General features: G+C 51.1%; 1 protein-coding gene and 1 long non-coding RNA gene across 7 annotated transcripts in view; one reads left to right on the top strand and one right to left on the bottom strand.

The window, feature by feature from the left end:
* LOC122911649 overlaps positions 1-15,376 on the bottom strand; it is a 19,447-nt gene extending 4,071 nt beyond the window's left edge. The window contains exons 1-4 of one of the 3 annotated variants that reach the window (XR_006385499.1): positions 14,343-15,376; positions 8,347-8,384; positions 5,890-7,421; positions 2,921-3,030 (exon numbers count right to left, since the gene is read on the bottom strand). This is a non-coding gene — a long non-coding RNA (uncharacterized LOC122911649). Of the gene's footprint in view, positions 1-2,920; positions 3,031-5,004; positions 5,400-5,889; positions 7,422-8,346; positions 8,385-14,342 lie in introns of those variants that run through there. The other 2 variants (XR_006385501.1, XR_006385500.1) reach the window with 2 other exon arrangements.
* On the top strand, positions 12,863-27,503 carry HNRNPL (heterogeneous nuclear ribonucleoprotein L). Of its 4 annotated transcripts, XM_044256566.1 has the most exons (13): positions 15,333-15,599; positions 17,564-17,682; positions 18,290-18,527; positions 18,648-18,733; positions 19,569-19,665; positions 19,751-19,823; positions 23,189-23,260; positions 23,372-23,652; positions 24,695-24,816; positions 25,119-25,320; positions 26,261-26,318; positions 26,421-26,516; positions 27,101-27,503. In XM_044256566.1, exons 1-13 carry the CDS (start codon positions 15,336-15,338, stop codon positions 27,157-27,159), a joined length of 1,767 nt encoding a protein of 588 aa, XP_044112501.1. In that variant the 5' UTR covers positions 15,333-15,335; the 3' UTR covers positions 27,160-27,503. The 4 variants fall into 4 exon arrangements, with proteins under 4 accessions (XP_044112503.1, XP_044112501.1, XP_044112502.1 ...); XM_044256568.1 differs by lacking the exon at positions 15,333-15,599 and adding an exon at positions 12,863-12,945 and having other exon boundaries at positions 23,189-23,652; XM_044256567.1 differs by having other exon boundaries at positions 15,333-15,431; positions 23,189-23,652.

The raw sequence follows: 27,503 nt of genomic DNA, 5'->3' as shown, positions 1-27,503 counted from the left end.
TCGGCCTGGGTCATGATCTCAGGGTATTGAGATCAAGCCCCACTTGGAGCTCCCCACTCAGTGTGGAGTCCGCTTGGGATTCACTCTCCCTCTCCCTCTGCCCCTCCCGTTCATTCTCCCTCCCTCTCTCTCTATCTCAAATAAATTAATAAACCTAAAAAAACATCTGACCTCATATGCAAGGGTTTATTTTTAGAATTTGTGTTTTTAACAAGTTGCTGCTAAAAATCATATATATATATATATGATTTGTTCACTCTATATATATGATTTGTTCACTCATATATATATATATATATATATATAGTCAGATTAAAAATAAAACAGGAAGAGAGTTTATACTTTTGGAGAAGTTGCAGTGAGAGTGACACCTGAGCAAAACCTTGTCTAGAAGCAAGAGTCACAGGCACAAGAGTCAGAGGCATGCATCTGGGGAGGATGTTCCAGGCAGAGAAAAGCCGTGCAAAGGCCCTGCGGTGGGCATGTGCCTTGCAGGTACCAGGAACATTGAGGAGGTAAGAATTCTTGAGATGTCAAAAAAAAAAAAAAAAAGAATTCTTGAGATGTCTTTGGTGCAAAAAGATGGTTTTATAAAAGCAAGGTGACAGGACATGTGGGCAGAAAGAGCTGCACTTGGGGTCATAAGGAGTGGCCCGCTATATATTTTCAAGTTGGGAGGGGGTTGGGGTTAGCACAAACCTCCAAGATAGTTTGGAAACAAGGTTTCCAGGACCCTGAGGGGGACGACTATTGCTAGGAAAAGGTTCTTTATTACTGTTTAATAAAAACTCAGTCATGAGACTCTTCAGATGTATATCAATGGGTCAGAGGTTTGGAGGATGATTGTGTGATTGTGAACATGTATCTTGAGAGGTAGAGATAAGGAAGTTTCCAAAGGAATTTGTATATGTTAAAGGAGACTAAAAGAGACCGGGATTGGGGTGGGGAGATGGAGACTTATAGCATCCTGGGGGGTTGGGATAACATTAAACCAAGATTGCCTTCTGCCCTTAGCTAAGTATTAGCATCAAGGCAGCTGGGATCCTAGAGGAAGATCACTCTGCCTGTTTCAAGGACTTGTCAGTGGACTGTGCATAGTACGGAAATTTAACTTTTTTTTCTTTTGCCTTGTTTCCTACATCAAAAATCAGCCACCACATCACACCCATTGAGGAACACTGTATGTTTTGCCTACATATTATCCGACTGCCCCAACATCCTAATAGCTAATGCTTCATGGCTTCCTAGCCTGTTTTTAGGAGGCCATCAAAAGGATGTGACCACCAGCTGACCCACGAGCGGGACTCAAGCAATCAGAGGCACCTCACTCCTTCCCCTGACCATGGAATGTCCTTCTGCTCACCGCCCCCACAGTGGGAGCTATCCCAGGCACATAGCAAGGTGCTTGAGCAAGGTGTCATTGAGACCATCTGGCCTTTACATAAACTTTAAGATTCTGGTAGGTGGATGGGGAGACCTACTCATCTTGCGGCGACTAAGACAACCCTCGGAAGTACCTTCCCTTGCTTATTAAACCAACCACCCACCCATCTGGAGCGATCTGCCTCTTTCTTTGGTCTTTTCTTGTCCTCTGTGTTATGGGGCCAGTTCGCAAACCAACAATTAACAAATCAAGCCAGGAGCCTGAAGAAATGGGCCCTGGGAAAGGGATGTCTGCAGGGAAACTCTCCAGTTGGCCATCGATGTCTGTGTGGGGAGGAGTGGCCCCATGTGTTAGATGCTTGTGGACCACTGCAGGAGAACGGGGGACGCCCCCCAAAATGCTGGCCATTGCACACTGTGGCAGGCAGGGAAATGCGAGCCTACCGAGGGGGGGCTGGCCTCTACTGCCCCCAGTCTGGCCCCCAGAGCCTGAAGCTTGCGCTAGAGACTGAGAAGAAGAGCTGAATTCAGGAAAAGGACATGTGGCTCTCCATACTCTGCTAGCTTCAGGGCTCACAGCACGGTGGGAGAGCAAAATAATAAGTTGCAGACCTTAGCAGGCCGTTTTGCAAAGCTAGGAGGGTGCAAAGTGTCCCAGAAGAAGAGCTGAGCACGTGTACAAAGCCTGATTAGAACACTAAGAGGTATGGTCCCTGGGAAAGTGACAAGGATCTCCTGGTGACTGACAATGAGATGGACCACGTGCCCCATGCTATCAGAGCCTTACTGCAAAGGAAAAATTTATATAGAGATCATTCTGGACTGCTGATAATGGAGAAATATGTCCCAAAACTCTGAGGGGAAAACTCGCATCTCTCTGTCCCTTGAAGATATAAATCTTAACATGCCTTTGAAATATGAACACGGCCCAGAGACTGAGGGCCAAAAGTGGGCGGGAGGAGGCTTTTCAAAATACAGACTGCTAGGGCACCTAGCTGGTTTGCCCAGTGGGGCATGGGACTCTTGATCTCGTGGTTATACCACCTTGGGTTTAGAGATTACTCAAAAATAAAATCTTAGGGGCGCCTGGGTGGCTCAGCCGTTTAAGCATCTGCCTTTAGCTCAGGTCATGATCCCAGTCTCCTGGGATCAGCCCTGCATCAGGCTCCTTGCTCAGTGGTGGCCTCCTCCTCCCTCTCCCTCTGCCGCTCCCCCTGCTTGTGCTCTCTCTCTAACTCTCAAATAAATAAAGCCTTAAAAAAATAAAAAAAAATCTTAAAAAATAAAATAAAAGAGAGACTGCTATAGAAGCTCCCTAGCCAAAAATCTAGTCCACAACCTCCAGAAGATGACTCGTCAAGGGCTAAAGCTTTGGGGTTTCTGCATCTGTCTGTATGTTCATGCACATCTGCAGACGGATGTTATGTACATGTGATATTTTCCCACCTCCGGGGGGTATTGTTAAAATTAATTTGTAAAAGGGTTCTATTTAATTGGCTTAAAGAAAAATAAGCTTTAGGATCAATACTGTACTTACGGAAAAGTAAAGTGTCATTTTCTTTCATCTGCTAAAAGAACAGTTTTCCTGGACTGTTGGTCTGCTCTTGATGAGATTATGAAAGGCTCTTCTTGATGTAGATAATCTGCCTAGAAAATAGATTCTGTTTTATCAAAATAAACTCCTGTGCTCCCTGTTGTCTTTATCAGGTATTTGATTACTTAAGAAAACTGATTCTTGGGGCACCTGGGTGGCTTAGTGGGTTAAGCCTCCGCCTCCAGCTCAGGTCATGATCTTGGAGGCATCGGGCTCTCTGCTCAGCGGGGAGCCTACTTCTCCCTCTCTCTCAGCCTGCCTCTCTGCCTACTTACGATCTCTTTTTCTGTCAAATAAATAAATAAAATCTTAAAAAAAAAAAGAAAACTGATTCTTCTCTACTAAGTGAGCTAAGTATTTTGACAACTCTGCAACTATTTTTGCCTGTGAAGTCTTTCATTGTCCTTTCAGTTTAATGATTAAGGATTCTTTCGCAGTGACCTATGATCCTAGTTAATAAGTGTTTTAAAGTCTTTTGATATTTTTGACGAACTTCCTCCAAGTCATATCTAAGTCAAGCCTTGTTAACCTCAAACTATGGGACTTTCCAGAGAAAATATCGAAAGATGTGTTCTCTGTCATTATAGAAGAAAGATATTAAAGTAATTGAGTTTATTTTATGTTCTAAATTACATGGGAGAGGGACCTGGCTGGCTCTGTCCGTCAAGCATGTGACTCTTGATTTTGGGGTTGAACTGGGTGTAGAGGTCACTTAAAAATAAAATCTTGGGACGCCTGGGTGGCTCAGTTGGTTAAGCAGCTGCCTTCGGCTCAGGTCATGATCCCGGCATCCTGGGATGGAGTCCCACATTGGGCTCCTTGCTCGGCGGGGAGCCTGCTTCTCCCTCTGCCTCTGCCTGCCTCTCTGTCTGCCTGTGTTCGCTCTCTCCCCCTCTCTCTCTCTGATAAATAAATAAAATCTTTGAAAAAAAATAAAATAAAATCTTTAGGGGCACCTGGGTGGTACGGTCAGTTAAGTGTCTGACTCTTGATTTTGGCTCAGGTCATGATCTCCATCCTGGGATCGAGCCCTGCATCAGGCTCTGTGCTCAGCAGGGACCCCTCCCTTCCCTCTCTGGCATGCTCTTTCTCTCTCAAAAGATTTTTTAAATCTTTTAAAAAATAAAAATAAATTACATGGGAAAGAGTGCAGTTAGGAAGTGATGTTAAACTTTCTTTATATTTGTATGGAATTTCTAAAAATCTGGTATGTCCTGGTATAGTGTTGTCAGTTGATTTTAAAATTTATGTCACAGGGGCACCTGGGTGGCTTGGTCAGTTATGCATCTGCCTTCAGCTCAGGTCATGATCTCAGGGTCCTGGATCGAGCCCACATTGGGCTCCCTGTTCAACGGGGAGTCTAATTCTTTCTCTCTGCTCTCTGCTTATGCTTTCTCTCTCTCAAATAAATAAAATCTTTTTAAAAATAAAATAAAATGTATAGGGGTGCCTGGGTGGCTCAGTGGGTTAAGCCTCTGCCTTCAGCTCGCTCGGGTCATGATCTTAGGGTCCTGGGATTGAGTCCCACATTGGGCTCTCTGCTCGGCAGGGAGCCTGCTTCCCCTTCTCTCTCTGCCTGCCTCTCTGCCTACTTGTGATCTGTCAAATAAATAAAATCTTTTAAAAAATAATAATAAAATAAAATGTATATGTCACAGAAATAACCAAATTTCCTTGTCAATTGCATTATAACTGTGACCAGATCTTTAACAATGGCTAGTTTAAAGTCTTTTCTCATTTACAGTTTCTGTTCTGCTCTGATGCTTTTGCAGAAGTGTTCATGCAAAAATACTTGTTTTCGAGAACATTCTTTGGAAAGACTCTGCCAAGTACTGTTTGGTTGTTTTTTTTTTTTTTTTTTAAGATTTCATTTATTTATTTGACAGAGAGACAGCTAGAGTGGGTAAACAAGTAGGGGGAGTAGGAGAGGGAGGAGCAGGCTTCCTGCGGAGCAGGGAGCCCAATGCAGAGACCCCTTCCAGGATCCTGGGATCATGACCCAAGCCGAAGGCAGACACTTAACTAACTGAGCCACCCAGGTGCCCAAGCACAGGGTTTTTTGTTGTTGTTTGTTTGTTTTATTAGGTAGGTTCCACACAGAACACAGAACATGAACTCACAACCATGAGATCAAGACTTGAGCTGAGATGTTTGTCTGCGAGAGCCACCCAGGCGTCCCAGCCAGTGCAGGTTTCTGGTAAGTATGCTCAGTTTGCCTTCATAATGGGAGGGGCAACACTGGACCTTTCCAGTGCCTCCCCACAGCTCCCTGCACAGCTCCAAAATATGGGGTCATGGGATGATAGCCAGAGATCTGTCCCCATCCTCCACCACATCAGGAAAATAGGCCTGTGATAACAGAATGGTAGCACAGGAAGTCTCGTCTCTGCGGCAGGACTCTGTCTAGAGTTTGCTAGAACATCTGCAAGGGAGAGGAACCCATAGAAAATTCAATATGGGGCAGTCCAACAGCCTATTAGATTACTAACAGATAAAACCACCCTGGCTGGGTGGACTAAAATACTCTCCCAGGCTTTAATACATTTGCCTTTTAAAAAAAGATTTATTTATTTTTATTTGAAAGAGGGAGAGAGAGAGCATGAGCTGGGGGGAAGGGCAGAGGAAGAGGGAGAGAGAGAATCTCAAGCAGTCTCCATGCCGAGCATAGAGCCTGATGATGGGCTTGATCCCAGGACTCTAAGAACGTGGAATCAAGAGTTGGATGTGTAACCAACTGAGCCACCCAGGCGGCCCCTACATGTGAATGATCACCCAGAAGGACTTGTTGCGCCATATGCCAGTCTGAACACCCCTTCAGAGACGCCCAACACCAGAAGGGCATGGAAGTCATGTCCCAACTCTCACTGCAGATCAACGTGCTTTGCTACTGAGAACCCCAAGCCCCAACGCACCCGAGACAGGAATTATCTACTGGCATCTGCGGTGACTCATCCCACTGGGATGGGGGGGCATTACTTTGTACACCTGAACAAGGGGCAACTACTCCATCTCCACTGGGTCCCGCTGTCCTGCTGCGAGCTGGACTTGTCGAAATCCATCATACCTGGAATGGAACACACACCATTCACTGAGAGAGGGGAGAAAGCGGGAGTCCTGGTCTGGCATGTCCAGCCCCCAGCCCCCAGTCCATCTCCTCCCACCTGACAGTGCCACCTCCATTGGCCAGCATGGAGGGTCCATTCAGCCAGGTCAAGTTCCTGAAACTGCCAGCCTCCCTCTCCTCAAGGCCAAGTGGGCACAGTCTTGCCATGGGCCCCATCGTTTGGCTATAGCTTTGTTCCCCTGTTGGCCGAGGGTCATTAGGGTCTACCAAAGCCCTTATTCAGGTCACCCAGCAAGCCTTAAATGACAGGCAACAAAGCCTGTCTTTACAACACAAAACAGATGAGGAGGGCGGTCCCCAAAATAGAATGGCTTTGGATATTATCGCTACTTTGCAAGGAGATGCATGTGTCCTTATTCAAACACAAGGTCATGTGCTCCTGCCTGATGAGGCAGCTAAGGCAGTCTTTATTAAATCATATGGGGACACAAGTGAACACTTTCAGCAATGCGCCCCTCCCCCCCAGCCTAGGGGACTTAATAAACCAGTGGTTAGAAGCATGGAACTCTTGATGGAAAAACTGTTAGTTATTTTAGGAATCATCGTCTTCATCCGGGTTTTCTCTTCCACATGCCTGTATCCACCTTCCTCCAAAAAGCCTCCCAACGAGCCACCTCGTGCTAGTGGAACTCCGTGCTGGCCACTCAGGGCGCATTGTGAGGGGTGGGTTTGTCCAATCGTAAGAGCTGGCCATGAGGGGTGGAGTACTGGGGGAGGTCATCCAGAAGACATGACCGCGGGCTGACCCACGAGCTGGACTCAGGCAATCAGAGGCCTCCCTCCCTCCCCTGACTGTGGAATGTCCTTCTGCCCGCCATGCCCACAGTGGGAGCTGTCTCAAGGACAGAACCTTGCCCGAGTAAGGTGTTGTTGAGACCATCTGGCTCTATATAATCTTTAAGATGCTGGTGGGTGGGTGGGGAGACGTACCTCATCTTGCAGTGCCCAAGACAAGCCTTGTGAGCGTGTTCCTTGCTTATTAAACCAGCGGTCTGCCTCTTTCTTTGGTCTCTCCTTGTCCTCTATGTACAGGGGGGCCAGTTCGCAAACCAACAATGACACAACCTTACACAGTCAAGATTGCATGATCCACAGGGCCAGTCTCAGAGTGAAGAGACCTTGCCCAAGGCCACACACCTCAGAAAGGGAGGAGTCAGGATTTGGACCCAGGCCATCCGTCTCCTGAGCACCTGTGTGCTCCCAGCCTCTGAACCGTATCACCCGCACTGGGAGAGGATCGAAGTCAAAAGTCAGCCTCCCGTTGATGGGATTTTTGTTGACCCTTGGTCACAGCTGAATTCCCAGTGCCTAGAACGGGGCCTGGCACAGAGTAGTGTCCAATAAATACTTGTTAAATGAAAGAGTGAACAAATTAGAGACTCAATTTTCAACCAGTTTTTTAAAATTATTAGTATTATTATGAAATAAGTGACATATGGTACAACTATTTTTGGAAAATGGCTTGGCAGTTTTTAAAATTTTTTTTAAAGATTTATTTATTTCAGGGAGAGTAAGTGCAGGGGTGGAGGAGAAGGGTGGGGGGAGAAACCCAAGAAGACCCCACCCTGAGCACTGAGCACAGAGCTCTATGTGGGGTTTGATCTCATGACCCATGAGACCATGGCCCAAGCGGAAACCAAGAGTCAGGCAGTCTACCAACTGGGCCACCCAGGTGCCCCTTAATTTTTTTTTTTAATTTAAATGATCTCTACACCTAACATGGGGCTTGAACTCACGACTCTTAGATCAAGAGTCACATGCTCTACCAACTGAGCCAACCAGGTGCCCCGAGCTTGGCAGCCTCTTAAAAATTCAAATACAGGGGGGCTTTGGATGGCTCAGTCAATCAAGGGTCATCTGACTCTTGGGGAACCTGGGTGGCTCAGTGGGCTAGGCCTCTGCTTTCGGCTCAGGTCATGATCTCAGGGTCCTGGGATCGAGCCCCACATCAGGCTCTCTGCTCAGTGGGGAGCCTGCTTCTCCCTCTCTCTCTGCCTGCCTCTCTGCCTACTTATAATCTCTCTGCCAGATAAATAAATAAAATCTTTAAAAAAAATTTTAAAAAAGTCATCTGACTCTTGATTTCAGCTTGGGTCATGATATCAGGGTCCTGGGATCAAGCCCAGTGTCAGGTTCCCCACTCATTGGGGAGTCTGCTTGTCTCCTTGACCCTCTGCCCCTCCCCACACACTCTCTGTCAAATAAATAAATCTTTTTTTAAAAAAAAAGTTAAATATATACCTACCAAGTATGATTCAGGAATTCCACTCCTTGGTGTGTACCCTAGAGAAATGAAAGCATATGTTCACACGAAGACTTGTACACCAGTGTTCACATCACTTCTATCTGTAATTGCCAAAAACTAGAAAGAAGGCAAAGGTCCACCAAGAGGTGATTTGATAAATCAATCATAGCGACTTGATTAACTGTCCCCTGCAATGGCCTAGCTCGACACGCATGAAGCACAAAACAGTGCTGTTGAGTGAAAAAAGCCAGACACGAAAATCCACACTGTATCATTTCATTCGGGAAGATGCCAACTAACCAATAGTGACAGAAACCAAGCAGATCAGTGTCTGTGCGGAGGGGACGAGGGACGGTGGGTTTGATGAAGAAATTCAGGAATGATGCCTACATTCATTCTCACCGCCATGATCTTGGTTGCAGTGATGGCTTCCCACGTTTACAGAAGCCGACACTCCTCAACTTGTATACTTTTATTATGTCATTTGAACCTCAATAGACTTGGGGGGAGGGGGCGTCCCAGCTATGGAATGCAATGGAGACTTTTCCTCCTCCAGGACTGGACTTAACACACGGGCCCCTGAGGGCATCTGAACTTTCATTCTGACACTCAATAGACCGTGAAGCTATTTCCGCTTAGAGTCCTAAAGAGGCTTTGAAAAGAAAAGAAAGCTAACCTATTTCTGCGCTCAGACCTGTCACTTTTCTCTCCTGAGACCCCGAGCCCACAGGGGATCCCTTTCTTGAATGGGGGAAGAGAAAAATGAGAATATGCATGGGGAAAAAAAGGAAGCGCAGCAGATGGGAACAGGGTTGGCTACTCACCTCCCCCCACCCCAACCCCAGGCACAAGGGAGAAGGTTGGAGGGGTGGACGTGGTGAGAAGGTGACTGTGATTCTCTCAGGAAGCAAGAAGGAGATCACTGCTGGGAGTGAGGAGGAGGAAAGAGCTCTTGGAGGTTTGAAGAGAAGGTCTGATATGTCATCTGGGAGGATCAAGGGACCAAAGTTGCCAAGCAGTGCTGTGGTCCACACCCAGTCGGTGGGCGTGAAGTTAAGGCGGGGCCAGGTAGCCTGGGTGTGTATTTTTCTCCGCCCACATTCGGCTGCACAGGTGCGGGCATGCGATAGGGAGAAGCTTGGATTTTATTAAGGACTGTGGTTTTGCCAGATGAGTACGGTGAGGTGGGGAGGTGTGCAGTGAACGTGTGAGCGGGTGATCCTAATGGCTGATCTGTGTGAAGACACGAAGGGGCTGAGGGGTAGAGGAATGGTGTTGGAGGAAATTGTTGGGAGTTGAGGTTTTCAAAGGAATGAACTAAGAAAGGCAGGATACAAGGCATGGCGAGTGAGACGCTTGAAGCTGAGGTTCTAAGAGGCCGTGGTTACTGAAACAGGGTGGAGATGTACCCACTGGAGGGAGGGGCTGAGAAGAAGACAAGTTCACCAGAGAAGAGGAGGTCTAGGGGCCCAGAGGACGGCCTAAGGGTCGTCTACCTGGGTGTGGAAGTCACTGAGGATGGTGAAGAGGCACAACGAGAGACAGTGAGCCAGGAGCTAAGAGTCCTGGAGGAGTGAGCAGTAGCAATTGTTAACCTATGAAGACAAATGCGCTATGTCCATGCAGAGGGAATATTACTTGGCCACAAAAAGGAGTGAAGGACATCCCATAACTTGGATGACCCCTGAACACTACTGGTCACGTGTTTAGGATCCCATTGATAGTAAATGCTCAGAAGGGGCAAATCCATAGAGAATGAAAGTAGCTTAAGGGTTGCTGGGGGTTGAAGGAGATGGAGTTTCTTTTAGGGGTGATAAGTAAGTTCTGGAATTAGTGGGGACTGTCCACGACCTTGTGAATAAAACCCACTAAGTTGTATACTCTAAAAGGATTAATATATCTCAATAAAAATGTTACTTTAAAAAAAAAAATCTGGGGACGTCCAGGTGGTTCAGTTGGTTAAGCATTGGCCTTTGGCTCTGGTCATGATCCCAGGGTTCCAAGATCGAACCCCACATCAGGCTCCCTTCTCAGCGGGGAGTCAGCTTCTCCCTCTCCCTCTGCCCCTCATATGCACTTGCTCTCGCTGGCTCTCTCTTGCACATACACGCTCTATCTCAAATAAGTAAAATCTTTTTAAAAAATAAAAATTATCCGCACCTGGGTGGTTCAGCCAGTTAAATGTCTGCCTTCAGCTCAGGTCATGATCCCAGGGTCCTGGGATTGAGTCCCACTTGGGCTCCCTGCTCAGCGGGGAGTTAGCTTCTCCCTCTGACCACCCCTCCCCTGCATACTCTCTCTTTCTCAAATAAATAAATAAAATCTTTTTTTCTTTAAAGCAACCTCTCATAGTGGATGGATAGAGCACCAAAAGGAGCTGGGGACCTTAGCCACCACTATGGGCCCTGCAGCTGGGAATTTTGAATCATGGGGAGCTTTGACCCCTCAGCCTGTCCTATGGGCTCTACTTCCAAAACAGATCCACAACTCGCCCACTTCAACCCCTCCATGGCCCCACTCCTTCTCCAGACAGTTCCCCTGAATCAGCCTCCTGACTGTTCTCCTGGCTCCGGACCCACCTCCCACAGTCTGTTTCTCACACCCACACCCTGCTGTGAATACCTGAGCCAGATCAAGGTCCCCCAAGGGCTCCACCTCGGAGGCGAAGTAAAACTCCTCCCCCAGCTTCCACTTGACTAGATTGACCCTTTTCCCATCTCCAGCAGCGTTGCTTACAGTTTACCAGTCCCCTTGCTCGACTCCACCCACCCAGTTCCTGGAACACACCAAGCACATTTTCACCTCAGGGCCTTTGCATTGCCTGTTCCCTCTGCTTGGAATGGTTGTCCTCCGGTATCCAACTGACTTCCTCTCTCCCCTCCTCCAGGTCTTTGTGAGAAGGTCACCTTCTCAGTGAGGCTTCCTTTGAATATCTTTTCCAGCAAACTGCCCTCATACATCCCTCATCTGTTTGGGTGGGCATTTTGGGTTTTTTTTGTTGTTGTTTTAATGTTTTTTTTAAGATTTTCTTTATTTGAGAGAGAGAGAGAGCACAGCAGGGGGCGTGGGGCGGGGGAGGAGAAGCAGACTCCCTGCTGAGCAGTGAGCCAGACTTGGGGCTCAGGGCTCCATCCCAGGGCTCTGGGATCATGACCTGAACGGAAGGCAGACACTTAACTGACTCAGCCACCCAGGCGCCCTGTTTTAATTTCTAAATAGCAGCTTTCACCATTTGATACAATATGTTTTACTTAAGTGTTTCACTAGAATATAAGTATTTTGCTAGAAACTTTCCATATCTTGTTCACCATTTTGTCCCAGGTGCCCCCACTAGTGTTGGCTCAATAAACATCCGTTGGAATGAATAAATGACCCTACAGTAGATCCTTGAAGTCATTAAAACATACCTACTTCCAATCCCAAAAGAACCCAGATTCTAGCGAGAGGCAGAAATTAAATAAATAACTAGATGTTTTCACCTGGCAATAAGAGCAAAGAGGGAGACAAATGGGGAACCATGATTATATAACAGTGTATGGAGGGGGCTAACTAGGCTGGGATTGTCAGGAAGTGACATTTGAGTCATGGCCTATCTGAGGAGGAGCAAAGATCTGGGAGAAAATTCTAGGCAGAGGGAGGAGCCAGTGCAAAGTCAGGAATGGACTCTGGGCATTTGATGCAAGGAGGAAAGGCATTGTGCCATGCATGTCACAAACAGGTGGAAGAGGGACAGGCATGGATGGGCCTACAAGGGTCAGATATGTATTGGGAGGGGAGCGACTAAGTCTTCTTGTGGTGTATTTCAACAGGGTTTTCCCTTCTCTGGGCCTCAACTTTACCTCATCTGCGAAATGGGGGTAGGTCTAAGGTCCCCTCTGCTTCCAGGCTTAGCATCTCTCAAGACCACCCTAGAAGGCAGGTGCTATTACCATTCTCCTATTGGAGGAGGGAAAAAGAGGCGCAAAAAGACTGAACTCGCCTTCCAAGGCCACAGAGCTAGTGCGTGCAAGCTCCCTACTTGAACTCGGTGGTCTGGCCCCAGAGCCTGTGCTCTTGGAACCCGCACCGCACACTGCAGACCCCATAACCACAAGTACTGCAATGCGGTGCCTACACGTCTTCAGCGGCGGACAAATCCCTCTCTCGGGTCATTTACAAGCTGGGAGATCCAGCATTAGCTGCTTGTGTCCCCTGAGCCCATTTCCGCTTCCGTACAGTGTGTGCCCCAACATTAACCTCAACTAACACAACACTTGGCTGACCAGGAGGAATGAGGCGTGACTGCCAAACAACTGCGTGACTTTCCGAGATGGAAGGGGGGTGGTGGGTGGAATGAGGGATTGGGGTGTTTGGGGGAAAGGGACGCGGAGCCCTAACGCAACGGTGCAACAGTCTTTCCCTGCCTTTCTGGCATTGTTTCCTCCATTCAACCGCGGAGCAACTTTCAATCTCTCCCCCCACCCCACCCCCTATTTCTTTTTTTTCCAGGCTGAAAAGAGGTCGTGGTCCCTTTAAGGCCCGCCCCTCCCTCCCCCAAAACTTCCCAGTGTCTGCTCTCTTTTCGATCCCGGACGGCCGGCCAGGCTCGCCGCCGAGCTGGTAGGGGCTGGGGGCGAGGGGTCGGGGAGGGGTGCGGGGGGTGGGTGGGAGGCGCCGCCCGCCGCCCGAGCGCCGGGGTGGGGGAGGGGCGGAGGTCGGGAGCGCGGTGGTGCAGATTACGCGACTGCCCGGCCGCCTGCTGCGGCTACGAACCGGCTGGCGAGCGAGCCAGAACGCGCCGCGCCGAGAACGGTTCCGCCGCGTCCCAGCAGCGCGCGTAGGCGCGAGGGGCGTACGGGCCGGGCGCGGGGGCGGGGAGGGGAGGGGCCCCTCTCCCCCTCCCCCCACCGCATTCCTCTGACGTCTGGACCTTGCGACCCCGCCCTTCTATGGGACCCGCCCCGCCTCTCTCCGTCGCACGGATCACGTGTTGAAGGCGCTGCGCCGCTTCCCATCTGTGTACCACCACCTTTTTCGGGTTTTCCCGGTGTGATCGGGAAGTGATTTAGATCCCCGTCGCCCGTTCCCAACTTTCTTTTCTCCCTAAATCTGCGAACCCAGCAGTCCTGTCCCACTGTCTTAGCGCCACTGACCCCATTTCAAACTTAGTTTCCACGAGGGCTCCTATTTCGGGAACGCCCCGTCACCAGTGGGAAGATTCCGAAGCATCTTTGCGGGAGTCGACCCTGTTTCCCACGACTCTCTAAGCGCAGTGTCTTACCTCCAAGAGGCAGCCCCATTAAGCGGGGTCCTGCCTCGGCCCGGCCCCGCCCCTAGGTTCCAGCTATTGAGCTTCCTTGGACTCTAGAGACTGAGGGAGGGCGTTATCTTCAGAGTCGTCCTACCCCAAGGAAGGCAGGGCCCCGGACACTTAGACTTTTTTTTTTTTTTAAGATTTATCTGAGAGATTACGAGAGAGCGAGAGCGAGTGAGCATTGTGGGGGAGGGTCAGAGGGAGAAGCAGACTCCCTGATGAGCAGAGAGCCCGGTGGGGGCTCGATCTTGGGATTCCAGGATCATGACCTGAGCTGAAGACAGTCGCTTAACCAACTGAGCCACCCAGGCACACCCCCCCCCCCCGGACACTTAGAACACCAGGACTCCCCTTTGCCCAAACGCTGTGCCGGGTGCTGTACCTAGTGCTTGGTAGGGTCCAGCCCCGCTAAGGCTTAGGCAGGGACCACCGCTCCCTTACCCACACAGGCCTCCCCCACTGGAAAAGGGATAGTCACCAGACTGTGACAAACCACGGAGGTCACGGCTATCGCCTGAAAACCACTGGCCTGAGTGGCCTGAGTAGGCAGGCTCGGGTCGGGACTGGTTGGGACAAGGGACGCGCTTTTCAGAGTGGAGACTCGGCACGGACAGGAGGAGTGATTCCTCCGGGAGGAGAAGTGGTAGACAAAGGGTTCTAGATGGGAGGGCCTGCACGGGCAAAGGTCGAAAAGTGCGCATACCTTCCCTTTGTGCAAACTGAAGAGTGCTCTTTTGGATGAATTTAGAGGTGGAGCGGAGCAGGGAAAGGACGCCGGCGAACTTGACAGGGTCCGAAGACCGTCGGCAGGGCCAATCTACGTAAAGGGTTAAGTTTGGGTTATTAAAATTCCCCCGGCGTTGTGGGGATTCGAGGTGGAGAGGAATAAGGGATGGCGGCGGAGACAGAGCCACTGACAGCTACCCCTCTGTCTCGGTCTACCCTCCGGCACCACACACAGAATGTCAATAACTACTTGGGGTACGCCAGGCCTTCGCTGGTTTAGAGGGTCGCCCCGCCTCCGGGGACGCCTGAAAGCCTGTCCGCGCTTGCGCTCTCGCCTCCCATCCCTTCCTAGACTGAGCCAGAGAGCGCCTGCCGGCATGGGGAGGGCTTTCCTTTTTCACCCAATCAGAGACCACCGGTGGTCCTACGACCCTTTCCACTCTTCATTGACTAATCGGGTAGAGACGTAGAAGATGGGCATCTGCAGCAACCACTGGAGAGAGGCAAAAGGGAGGGGGTTTCCTTTTCTCCTTGCGGTGTGGCGCGGTAAAGGAGTCGTTTTGACTGGAACGCTAACAATTTTCGGTTCGATGGATTAGTGAGGGAGCCAATAAAAGTGGGAAGAAGGCGGGGCTTCTCCGGCGAGGGAGAGCGTCGTTCCTATCAGGTGCTCCAAGGGAGGCCAGGCGGTGCCAGAAATCCGACCTATCAAATTGGAGTTTATTTTAAGGCGGCGGGGTCAGTCAGATGACTGGCAGAAAACACTCGCCTATAAGGAGTGTCTCAGACAAACGAGGGCGGGCCCATCTGAAGAACGGCATGCGCTGTACCCAATAGGCACGCAAGGCGTGCGGAGGCTTCCCCTCCCCCCTTGGCGGGACCAGTGGCTCCCCCTATCGGGTGGGGGCGGCGGGTGACGGGCGTGTCCCTCCCCCAATGAGAGGCGGGGGGAGGCGGGTTCTGTGCCGCCATGTCGCGGAGGCTGCTGCCCCGGGCGGAGAAGCGGCGTCGGCGGCTGGAGCAGAGGCAGCAGCCGGACGAGCAGCGGAGGCGGTCGGGAGCGATGGTGAAGATGGCGGCGGCGGGCGGCGGAGGCGGCGGTGGCCGCTACTACGGCGGCGGCAGTGAGGGCGGCCGAGCCCCTAAGCGGCTCAAGACGGACAACGCTGGCGACCAGCACGGAGGCGGTGGTGGCGGCGGTGGAGGAGCCGGGGCGGCGGGCGGCGGCGGCGGGGTGAGGCCAGGGCCTTAGGGGCCGGGAACGGCCGGGAAGGGACGGAAAAATTTCCACCTTGAGGGTATTCATGGGGGGGGCGCCTCTGCGCACGCGCCCGGGCCCTCACGCCGTGACGGGGTGGGGGAGGGGCAGGCGTTGGGCAAACGGCGGGGTTTGCGCGAGGACAGGAGCTTGCGCGTGCGCGCTATTCGGAACGGGGTGGGGGGGATGGTGTGGGAGGCGGAGGAAGGAGGTTGCGCTGTGGGCGGCGCAGTGCGCAGGCGCCGCGGGCGGCGCAGTGCGCAGGCGCCGCGGGCTGGAGTCTGAGAGGCCGGGCACGCGGCCGGGCCGTTTTTTTTTTTTCCTTTATCGTTTAAGTCACTGCCCTCGCGCAAGCGCATTTCTTCTTGGGCCTCGTGGGCGGGGGAGAGGGGGTGGGTTGCACCGCGTGAGCGGGAACGGGTGGGCGGTGGCCTTTTCCGCGCCCGAGTAGGGAATTCTGGCTGATCGCTCTTTAATCTATAACGTCATGGTTTGTGTCGTTACAGAAGTTGATTTGCTTTGAGGATATTCCCCCGCAACAGAATATGTCCCCATTTTTTGTGGGCTTTGAAAACCGGCAGAAAGGGGGTTGTGAAAGGTTTTTTTTGCCATTTGGGAATTGAACTAAGCTGTGGAACCATCACAAGTTCCGTGGGGTTACAATTTCATAGGGTTAACTGGCTGGAGTTGGTTTGGTAAACCAAAATGTTCTCTGAGGGTGGGCATTTATTTTCGAAGGCATTCGACGTCGTTGGCCTCCTAGTCGGAAAGGACCACCGTTTGTCCTTCCTGACTTGGAGCTGATTCCCTCCTCCCTCCCAAGTTCGTGGAGTTCTCTCCTCTTCAGCCATTTGTAGGATTTTCCGGGGTTTGGTGGTGACCTGTAGCAGTGATTTCTAGTGTTTTAACTTGCAGCAGGCCTTGTTAGACTCATTTTAAAACTACTTGAACTAAATCTTCCAACGGTTTGTATGAGATACAGGATGGTATTACAAGTGGGGACTTGTAGAGCGGAGGTAAATTTGTGTAGCTTACATAGCTAGTGATGGGGGAGGGGCTGGGATTAGAATTTATGGGCTGTGGAGCTCCAAACCGCTGAGCTGGTAACCATCAGGCGGGTGTGCCTCCTGTGGTTTGTGTGGTTCATTCCTGAAATAGAATCCAATTCTGCCCCTGTTGCATGGGCTTCTGCTTGGTGGCTCTCAAACAGGAGGTTGGGCCCAGAGCCCAAGAGACATGGAGAAAGTTACTTTCCTACTGATTCCCAGAGGCTTCTGTGTGGGTGGATAGGTACTTCTTGTGAGGGAATCGTGTTGGTTTTTAGTGATGTGGGTTGGAGTTTCTTTCTTTTTTTTTTAAGGACCTTTCTCATCTTATTTTCCATAATCTAGCCTAGGCAGTATTTTTTACCACAGATTTTGGTGGGTGGTTAAAGACTAGAAGTGGCTTTCACAGCTTTGGGGGCAGGGATGTTTTAATGTGACTGATCCTGGGGGTTGAGTAGTGGGGACAATAATGCTTGGCTGGGTTTGTTGCACAAGGGAAAGGGGAAAGAAACATGCCAAGAGAACATTGTGATTGAGGCTGCAGCAGAAAACTGAGCCTTTTCTGCCAGTGCTGCCCTGTTTCCATCCCAGTCTTTTCCCCCATTTTCTTGACCAGTGGGAAGAGAAAAATTCTAGCAGGAATGTAAGGTGTGGGGCATGCCTTGTCTTCCATTCTGTCTTCCTCAGAAACTACAGCAAGAGGTATAGGCTGGCCATCCATTTGGGGCCTGAGCTCTGCTGGCCCAAAATCTTTGGGGGTGGTTGCTTTGTGTTGCCATCCCTTGTGTGATACCTAAGTGTCTTACCTGATTGGGTCTCCCAACAGAATAGAGGGCAGTGGGCCACCATCTTGTACAGCAGGAAATGAAGTTACGTTCTTCCTTCCTTTTTCAGGAGAACTACGATGACCCACACAAAACCCCTGCCTCCCCAGTTGTCCACATCAGGGGCCTGATTGACGGCGTGGTGGAAGCTGACCTTGTGGAAGCCTTGCAGGAATTTGGACCCATCAGGTACTCCTCAGAGGCTTTGGGTTGGACATAGAATTCTGCATCTTGGGGTCCTGTGTGTCCTTAGTTTCTGGTGGGAAGTGACATAGCCAGTTTGGCCCAGGGTTCTTTAGTTTGGTCCTAGGACTCCTCCACTCTTGGGTTTAGCCCTTATACTTTGGGTCAGGTTATAGTAAGTTTCTTGTCTCCCCCCCCCCCTTCAGTTTTTTCTTCTAGCCTTTAATCTGGATTCTCTTGTTTAGTGAGTATTTTTGTCACATGTTAGGTACTCGGACTAGAGTAGAAATACAATAAAAATGAAACTTTGGGGCTCCTCCAACAGTTGCCCATCCAGAACAGTCACCACTGTGATAGGAAAACATAGGAGCCTTCAGGATGCATCTGGCTCAGGGGAAGAGGATTTAGGAAGGAAGACATCCCAGAGGAGGTGATTCCATAGCTACATCTCTTTTGCCTATTGTGCCACTTAGGGTACAGGGTGTTCAGGTCAGGAAACCATGGTGGAGGTACAGAGGAGTCCAGAGAGATGAGTCTATTTAGGGCAAGTTGAATGTCATCCTTTTGTTCTATATTCCCTTGAGAGGACCAAAACATGTGTTTTTTCTGCTAGCTATGTGGTAGTAATGCCTAAAAAGAGACAAGCGTTGGTGGAGTTTGAAGACGTGTTGGGGGCTTGCAACGCTGTGAACTACGCGGCTGACAACCAGATCTACATTGCTGGCCACCCAGCTTTTGTCAATTACTCTACCAGCCAGAAGATCTCCCGCCCTGGGGACTCGGATGACTCCCGGAGTGTCAACAGTGTGCTTCTCTTTACCATTCTGAACCCGATCTATTCCATTACCACGGTGCGTGCCCAACAGGCTTTCTTTTAGATGCTTTTGTGAGCTCGCTCTTCCTCCTGTCCTCTCCCCTGAGCCAGATTGACCTGCCAGTGCTCTTTCATCTTGCATGTGTGCTTTTTACAGGATGTTCTTTATACTATCTGCAATCCTTGTGGTCCTGTCCAGAGAATTGTTATTTTCCGGAAGAATGGAGTCCAGGCCATGGTGGAATATCCTTTGCTGGGAAAGGGGAATACTTTGAGGTGGGGGCTCTCACAAGGCTCAGCAGGGGGCTGTCCTTTCAACCAGCACGGGCTCCTGATGGCCACCAGGTACCAGATCGTTTCCTGGAGCCCCCAGTCTGATGGGAGGGGTCATTAACGAACACACTGGCGTGTAGTGTGAAAGCTCAGAGTCTAAATTGCTGCAAAGAGGAGGAGTGCCCAGCACATCTGGTGGGGTGATGCTCTGTTGCCATGAGGTAGGAGCTGGTATTGGGGCAGAAGAACTGGTCTCTGTAAAGGTTGTCAGGTGAGCAGCAGCTTAGTGTTAGAGAAAGCAAACAGCCTGACCACCTACGAGGGGGAGAGGGTTCACTGCAGGCTTTGGAAGCAGTGAGCAGGGCATCTGAGGCAGTGCTGTGAAACATGGGTCAGGGTGCGGTGGGAAGCCACTGACAGGGTTTAGGCAGGAATCTCACCTGGTTGATATTTCAGAGATTGTCCAGGCTTCGTCAAAGCACAGCACTAGAGGAAGAGGATTGGGCAGAGGGAAAGTGGCTTGGCATAGGGTGGTGGCAGAAGGAGTTGCTGCCTCCTCTGGGCCTCTGGGCTGGTGGGGTTGGGAGTGCAGGTGAGAGAGGAACTCTGGACAGTGACTGCCCACCCAGAGCCGCACTCTAGCCCTTTCCATGTGAGCAGCTAGTGACTGTGGGTGAGGAGCTCACCCCAGAACTCACATGCAGTGTGGTCTTTGGGATGTTCCCTGATCCTCATCCCTTTCTGGGACCACTTAAAGCCCTTTCCAAAGAGCGCCTGTCTCGGGGCTTTCCTTAACTTTACCCACATTTGATTCTGTGCAGAGTGCCCAGCGGGCAAAGGCCTCGCTCAATGGGGCTGACATTTATTCAGGCTGCTGCACTCTGAAGATTGAATATGCGAAGGTGGGTTTGGAAATGACTGCCCCTTGCCAGCTTCCAGGTGAGCTGGGGAACCTGGCTAATTTCAAGCTTTGTCTTGTCCCTGCAGCCCACACGCTTGAATGTGTTCAAGAATGATCAGGATACTTGGGACTACACAAACCCCAATCTCAGTGGACAAGGTAATCCTGATGGCAACTTTGTTCTAAACACATCCGCCTTGCCTTCACTCTACTAGTGCACTTCATAGACCCGGGCTCAGGGTTATGTAATGCCATTGGGCTCCCTGTGGACATGGGAGGGTCTGGGGGGTGTTGCGCGGTCAGCTCTTGGAAAAGAATGCTCCAGTGGGAGAGGGTGAATGAGGGGGCCTCTAGGTTGTAGCTGCTGCTGGGGGCCCTTTGACTTGGCTGAGGGTGTAAAGCCAGGGCAGAGGTTTGGACGGGGTTGGGGAGCAGGGAGGGCCTCGTTGAGCACAGGACGTGGCAATGGCTTATAAACCAGTAGCAGCTCCCAGATGGATTCTGCTGTTGCCCATCTAGGAGCCTGCCTAGGGTCACTGACTCTCCATTCTCAACTGGGCCCGGCATGGTTCTCTTGCTCGCCACTATCAAGAGGGTCTGCTGGGGGATGGGCGGGGCAGACTGGGAAGGTGATGAGGGCGCCCAGACCCTTGGAGCAAGTTGAACTTGTGGAGGTGACACCCTGGATTGGAGCAGGGCAGACACGCCTCACCTCCCTTGTAGGGGGGACTCAACATCTCTGCGGGGGGCCCAAACGGACAACCCCCTTCCTAGACTCTGTCAAGAATGGTTTGCCTTGGATAGGAGGGAGAGGTGGAGGATTGCCTTTGGAAAAGCAGCGGCATCCCCTCAGCAAGACCATCCATCTCTGTCTGTCTTGGTCTGATACGTCGGACTAGGCCACGGGCTGAGGGAGGAGGCCGGTTGCTGACCTCTCACGGGCCCTGGGAGGCCAAAGGCCCCCATTCCTAGGCGGGCCTGTCTTGCTCGCCCTCGCAGCTGGGAAGCAGTGGGCAGGGTGGGCTAGACTCTCCCCAGGACCCTCACGGTGGGCACTGTGGGCCTGGCCGCCCCTCCAGAGGTCAGAGGCAAATTGGTGACCGAGTGAATGTACCAGAGCGGGCAATGGCATTACATGACCGCTAACAGAAACATGGCAACCAACCATTTCTTCTCCAAGGAACATAAATAGAAGATGTGCAGACCGGCAGGGGCTAGTGGCAGGGGCTGGTTGTGCATTGGTTTTGATGCCTCTCAGCTCTGGCCGCCCCAAGACTGGGGGGCAAAAACGAGAGCTGAGGAGGTGGCCTGGAGTGAGGGCGGTGCTTCGCCACCCCTCGGGAACCATACTTCAGCGGCTCTGCCTCTGCACATTGCTCACCAACACACAGGGTAGAAACCACTAGCTCTTCCTGGAGAGAACAGAACACGCAGCCTGCACCACGTCCCCAGAAACAGCCGCAGACTTGAGCTCACTACATCAAGAACACCACACCGCGCTCCAAGGAACAGCTACAAGCACAGAGACAGAGGCAGACAGAGACAAAGAGAGAAAGAGACGCAACATGGCAGCAGACACTGCTTTTTTATTAAACATTAAAAAAAAGTCAAAATCCAAGCAAACTTGAACCCGAAAATGTACACAGAAGTAGGAAACACAGAGAACAGAGCTCTCCCAGCCAGCCAGCGGCGCTCTTTTCGGAGAACGTTTCATAGACTGAAGTAGATTCCATGGGCCTCCAAGACAATAGGATCCTCTCTCCATTCCTCGCCATATGGGTTGTTTTTTTGTTTTTTGCTTTTAAGTCCTTTGGTTTGGGGAGGGCCTTTTTTTTGTTCTTTTCTGTTTTGATATTTTTATTTTTTCTGCAGTCATCGGCTGCCAACATAATCTGCACCAACTGGAGCTCAGAAACAAAAAAAAAAACTTAAACCACAACAACCAAAAAAAAAAAAAAATCAAAAAAAAAAAAAAAAAAAAAACCAGACCTAAAACCAGACAGCCAAACAGCTCAGAGGTACACAGTTACCTGCTGGCGGGTAACCAGGCGCGCTCCCAAGGCCAAAAGCGCGGGCATAGTGGGGCCACTGGCACACCTCATATCCAGGAGACACGCACACGGAGCGCTACACAGCCAGAAGCACCGCACTGCAGCACACAGTGTGAGGAGCTGACAACACGGAGGGACACTACCCACCTCATACACCTTTATTTGCCACTTTTCTGGTATCTTCTGAGGACAGAACATCTGTGAGCCATTTTTGACTTAATCAAAACATTGACTTTTAAGACAATTCTTAAAAAAAATTGTATCGGGTGTGTACCGTGACTTGTATTTATGACTGTAAAACCATGTGATGCAGGGTCGCAGTGTATGTTTGATGGGACGCCATCTTTCAGAACTGTGCTAACTCACTGTTGAAGCGTCCAATGGTAAGAGAAAATACAGATTTGTTTTTTGTGACAAATGGACATTGTACTCTGTACTTCTGCTGTAAGTAGCCCTTTTCCATCTTTGTAATGACTGATTGTTGGAAACAAAACCCAGCCCGGGTGGCAGGAAAGGTCTCGAGCCCTGGGTTTTGGAGTCAGCCAGACCTGGGTTCAAATCCTGGCTCGGCCGCTAACTTTTGCTTTGTGACCTTGGGCCAAAGTGTCTTAACTGGTCAGTTAAAAGTTGAGTGCTCAGGTTCCTTATCTGTAAAACGGGGCAAAAATAGTACCTACCTCATAGGGTTGTTGTGAGGAATTTCCGAAGCGGTGATGTCTGTAAAGCGCTTTGCACAGTGTCTGCCACTCAAGCGCTAAATTCGTGTAGCGACTATGAATTACAGCTGGGGTCTGGGGTGGATCTGCGCCATTGTCCGGGTCTGAGAATGTCGATGCCTTGTATATGACTGTTCAATTGAATTGGTTCTGATGTTGCCCTGCTTGTCCTTTCCCACAGTCCCTCTCCTCGGGTTGGGTGTGACGATTGGGGGGGTGGCAGGGAGGATCAGGGTTGAGAAGGAAGGGACCTAGAGAGCAGGGCCTAGAGCTCCTAGAACTTTGGAACTATGGGGACCAGATTTAATGTTCTTCTGCCTTGCCTTTCCTTGGTGGTTTTCCTGTTCTTAACTCCTCTCCCAGTATCGGTAGGAGATTGAGGAATTTGTTCTTGCCCTCTGTAACATAACAGTGTCTGTAGCATCTGCAGGTTCCCCAGATGGCCTGGGAGTTGGGCTTCCCATTTGGGCCAGGGCAGGAGGGAGAGAGAGAGCCCAGAAGCTGATCTCATCCTTCCCAGAGAAAGGAGACCAGCTACTTTGCACCGGCTGGGGAAGGGGAGTGGGCTTCAGTCCTGAGGCTTGGGCTTCATGCCCACCATGGGTCAGGCCATAGGAAGGAGGCCCCAGCAACTCTGGTGAGGAAGGGGGGGTTTGCCTAGGCACACAGGAACTGAAGGTCTTCGAGATTAGCTCTAGTCAGGAGGGTGATCCTGGGTGGATCCTGGGTGGCCTCTAACTGTCTTTTCTGTCCTCAGGTGATCCTGGCAGCAACCCTAATAAACGCCAGAGACAGCCCCCTCTCCTGGGAGATCATCCCGCAGAATATGGTGAGGGCAGGGGGTTCCCCTCCGTGGACTCCCGTGGCTCATGTGCCCCTGCCCGCCGCCCGCCGCGCAAATTCTCACCCGTCCTCCCTCTCTTTCCTTCCCACCCCCCAGGAGGGCCCCACGGTGGGTACCACAGCCATTACCATGATGAGGGCTACGGGCCCCCCCCACCTCACTACGAAGGGAGAAGGATGGGCCCACCAGTGGGGGGTCACCGTCGGGGCCCAAGTCGCTACGGCCCCCAGTATGGGCACCCCCCACCCCCTCCCCCACCACCCGAGTATGGCCCCCACGCCGACAGCCCTGTGCTCATGGTCTATGGCTTGGATCAATCTAAGATGAACTGTGATCGGGTCTTCAATGTCTTCTGCTTGTATGGCAATGTGGAGAAGGTGAGTCTCTGTCAGATCTGTTGCTACCCTTGCAGCCCAAGCGGGCCGAGCCTCATGCGTCACAGTGGGGGAAGGAGCCTGGCTGACAGCAGGCTGTTCCAAGAGGGTGACTCACTGAAGCAGGCAGCCAGCTGCGGACATAATGTTTGGTCCTCACCATGGGTGTTTTGTCATCTCTTAATCAGGTGCATTAACCAGGACTTCATGAAAGTACGAATGCTTAACGTCATACTTTGTGATTTATAAGACTTAATTTTTGTGGCCAAAGGTCATCATGTGAGGATTTTTTCAGAAAACTGAAAGATGATCTGGCAACCCTGGGCCTTCCTGCCTTGCCTGTGAGACAGGTGGCTGTTCGCCCCTGTCCAGGTAGCTTGTTTCTCTGGAACCCAGCTGAGTCCTGGGAGCCTCTGCGCTTGCAGCCCCTGGCTTAGCCGGGGAGTCATAGCAGTGGCAGCCATCGCGTAGGTTAAGCCTGCCTTCTGCGCATCGGGCGCTGTGGATAGGACTGCACATGTGGCAACTTGCTTGTTACTAGAGTCCTTGATGAGATCAGTTGGGGCAGTGAAGGCGCAGAGGGTAAATTACTTGCCTAGGTTCCCGGCCTTTATGTGGAAGTAGGACCTCATGCTAGAGAGATTGGCTTTGGCGCCTTTGTCATGGTTGTTCACTGCCTTCGGTCCTATCGCCCACAGCGGCATTTCACATCGTGACCTGCTCTGCACCATGAGCGTCTGTGTGCTCACAGACGTTAGTGGCAGTATCTGCTTTGTTTCCTTACTGTGCTGCCGACCCACCTTTTCTTGTGCTTCATTAATTGATGCACTCGGGGGTTGTGTCCTGAGGTGAGAAAGACTGGCCCGTGCGCAGAGCGCTGCCTGGGGGCTATACACAGTGCTCTGCTCCTGCTGTCTTGTTCCCCAGGGGAGACCGAAGCCTTGCTCTAGAGCCAGGAGTTCTTGCTTTTCACTAGCTCAGAAGGGGTGGACGAAGGGTCCCTGGCAGCTGGACCGTGGCACTGATCACAGTTCCTCTCCTCAAGGTGAAATTCATGAAAAGCAAGCCGGGGGCCGCCATGGTGGAGATGGCTGATGGCTATGCTGTGGACCGGGCCATTACTCACCTCAACAACAACTTCATGTTTGGGCAGAAGCTGAATGTCTGGTAGGTCCTTAGTCTCCTCAGGCTTGGGAGTGTTGGAGAGGAGCTGAGGGAAGAAGGGAAGTGGAATGAGGCCACTCTGGAACGCACCCAGCAGAGGAGCATGGGCGAGCCTGGGTGCTTGTTCGGGCAGGAGTAGGGGGTGGCAGGTCGTGCCCCGTTACACAGCTGAAGCAGTGGGGTAACTGTCAGTCTCGCCTCAGCTGTGGAGCAGAGCCCCCTGAGGCACCCAGCATCTTCAGACAGGAGCCAGGCCACTGTGGAGGGCTTGGGGTCTGACAAAGAGCTCCCCTTCTCTGGTACAGTGTCTCCAAGCAACCAGCCATCATGCCCGGGCAGTCCTACGGGCTAGAAGACGGGTCATGCAGTTACAAAGACTTCAGCGAATCCAGGAACAATCGGTTTTCTACCCCAGAGCAGGCAGCCAAGAACCGCATCCAGCACCCGAGCAATGTGCTGCACTTCTTCAACGCTCCTCTGGAGGTGACTGAGGAGAACTTCTTCGAGGTGGGTGCTGTGGATCTGGTCCCTCACTGCGCCATCTGAATGAGCCACGTGTTGTAGGCTTTTCTAGTACCTGTTGAGCCACAGCTCCGCCAGGCCCTGGGGTGGGTCTGGGGATGCAGCAGGAACCTGAACGGACAGGCTGAGAACACCACCAAAGGCCTAGCTGCGGTGGAGGTCGGCTGTCCTGTTTGCGTTATTGACTGGGCTAGGGTGGCTGCTGTTGGCCGAAAAAGATTTCTCCCAGTCTGGGTGAGAGAGTGGCAATTTAAAAAAATTAGAGTCCAGTGTCAAAGCATCCATGTAGTTGGGACATTCCGTGCCTCAATAATACCAGAAGGGAGTCTCCTGTTCAGGTCTGGTCAGAGGAGACTGGGGCATTGAGGGGGAGGAGGGCTGACGGGCAGGGTTGAAGGGCAGGCCCTTGCTTGGGCCTGAGCTGTTGCTCGTCACTTCGGCAAACATTTGCTTGGTGCCGGTAAGCACACAGGTGGGAATTTTAAGAAAAAACAAAAAACAGTTTTTGCTTTAATGATGATAGTTAAAGGTAGTGGAAACATAGTAAGAGCAGTGTTTCTAAACCTTTGTTGAGTCATGGTGGGGGGTGCCTTAGAGTATGATGTGTGATCAAAGATCAGAAATCCCAGAAAGGGCGCCTGGGTGCCTCAGTGGGTTAAAGCCTCTGCCTTTGGCTCAGGTCATGATCCCAGGGTCCTGGGAACGAGCCCCACATCGGGCTGTCTGCTCCACGGAGAGCCTGCTTCCTCCTCTCTCTCTCTCTGCCTGCCTCTCTGCCTACTTGTGATCTCTGTCTAGCAAATAAATAAATAAAATCTTTAAAAAAAAAAAAGAAATCCCAGAAAAATGTCAGTACTCTTGCCACGAGCTGCTTGAATCCTGCCATGTGGTACTGCTGTTTCTGAATCCTTTCTGTGTCCTACAGATCTGCGACGAGCTGGGAGTGAAACGGCCATCTTCTGTGAAAGTATTCTCAGGCAAAAGTGAGTGAACTGCTGCTGCTGCCTTTTTTCGTTCCTTGGTTGTAGGCGGGTAGACCCGATTCCTGCTCAAGTCAGCCTAAAATAAACCTTGTGTTCTGATAGGTGAGCGCAGCTCCTCTGGGCTGCTGGAGTGGGAATCCAAGAGTGATGCCCTGGAGACTTTGGGCTTCCTGAATCATTACCAGATGAAAAACCCAAGTGAGTATCTGTGTGTCCTGTAGTCCTCACCCTTGTGGCCTGATGCTGGGCTGGCTTCAGGCCAGAGCTGTCCTCCCTGCCATCAACATAGGGCCCCAGAGATCGCTTCACTGGTGCGGACATGGGTAGGCGGGACCTGGTCGCCAGGAGATTAGCCTGATGGTCCCCGTGGGAGGGAGATCCAGCCTGGCTGCTTGCCGTCGCCTGCTCTGCCAGCTTCGGGGTTACTGAGACTAGTCCTCCACGGACTGGTGTTCTGTGCATCAGAAGCTGCCAGTAAACACTGAGCACTGTCTGTCGCATAGGCTGGCTCAGAGGGTACCCAGGAAAAGGGCTGATCTGGCCAGTAGAGAATATCCGCCCACTTACGACCTGGGCCAGCTGGGGAGCTGGGAATGGGATTCACTGTGGAATCAAAGGCAGGGGTGGGGAAGTGCTTTCAGTATTGGGCTTGATTGTAAGTCTCATGTTGGGAAGTGACTAGTTAGATCCCTGCAGCCGAACAGCAGAAATGTAGGAGGGGCTGGGTGGTTGGCACCTTCAGAGAAGGAGGGGTGCAGCCAAACCTGTCTTCTCCTTTGCAGATGGTCCATATCCTTACACTCTGAAGTTGTGTTTCTCCACTGCTCAGCACGCCTCCTAATAGGTGACCCAGAAGAGTCCCATCTGAGCAGGAAAATGTTTCTCTTTCCTTTATGCTGTTTGTTTTGTTTTGTTTCTGGGTTTGTTTGGGGTTTTTTCCCCCCTTTTTTTTTTTTTTTGCAAAAGTTCCTGTATTCCTTTTTTTAAATGCTAGGTTAGTGGGCTTAACCATAACGGAAATGCTGGAAGTCTGGAGGGGGAGGGGAAGGGGACCTGGTATCTCCCAAGATTAATGTTCACTTTTTAAAAAATTATTGTACGTGTGATTTTTTTTTTTTCCTGTTCATACATTTGTGCTGCCTGTGTACTCTTGGCACATTTCAATAAAATTGTTTGGAAAATAAA

Source organism: Neovison vison, chromosome 7, assembly GCF_020171115.1.
Source record: "Neovison vison isolate M4711 chromosome 7, ASM_NN_V1, whole genome shotgun sequence".
Taxonomy (NCBI): Eukaryota; Metazoa; Chordata; class Mammalia; order Carnivora; family Mustelidae; genus Neogale; species Neogale vison.
The sequence above is the reverse complement of the archived record's forward strand: the minus strand, read 5'-3'. Positions and strand labels throughout refer to the sequence as shown.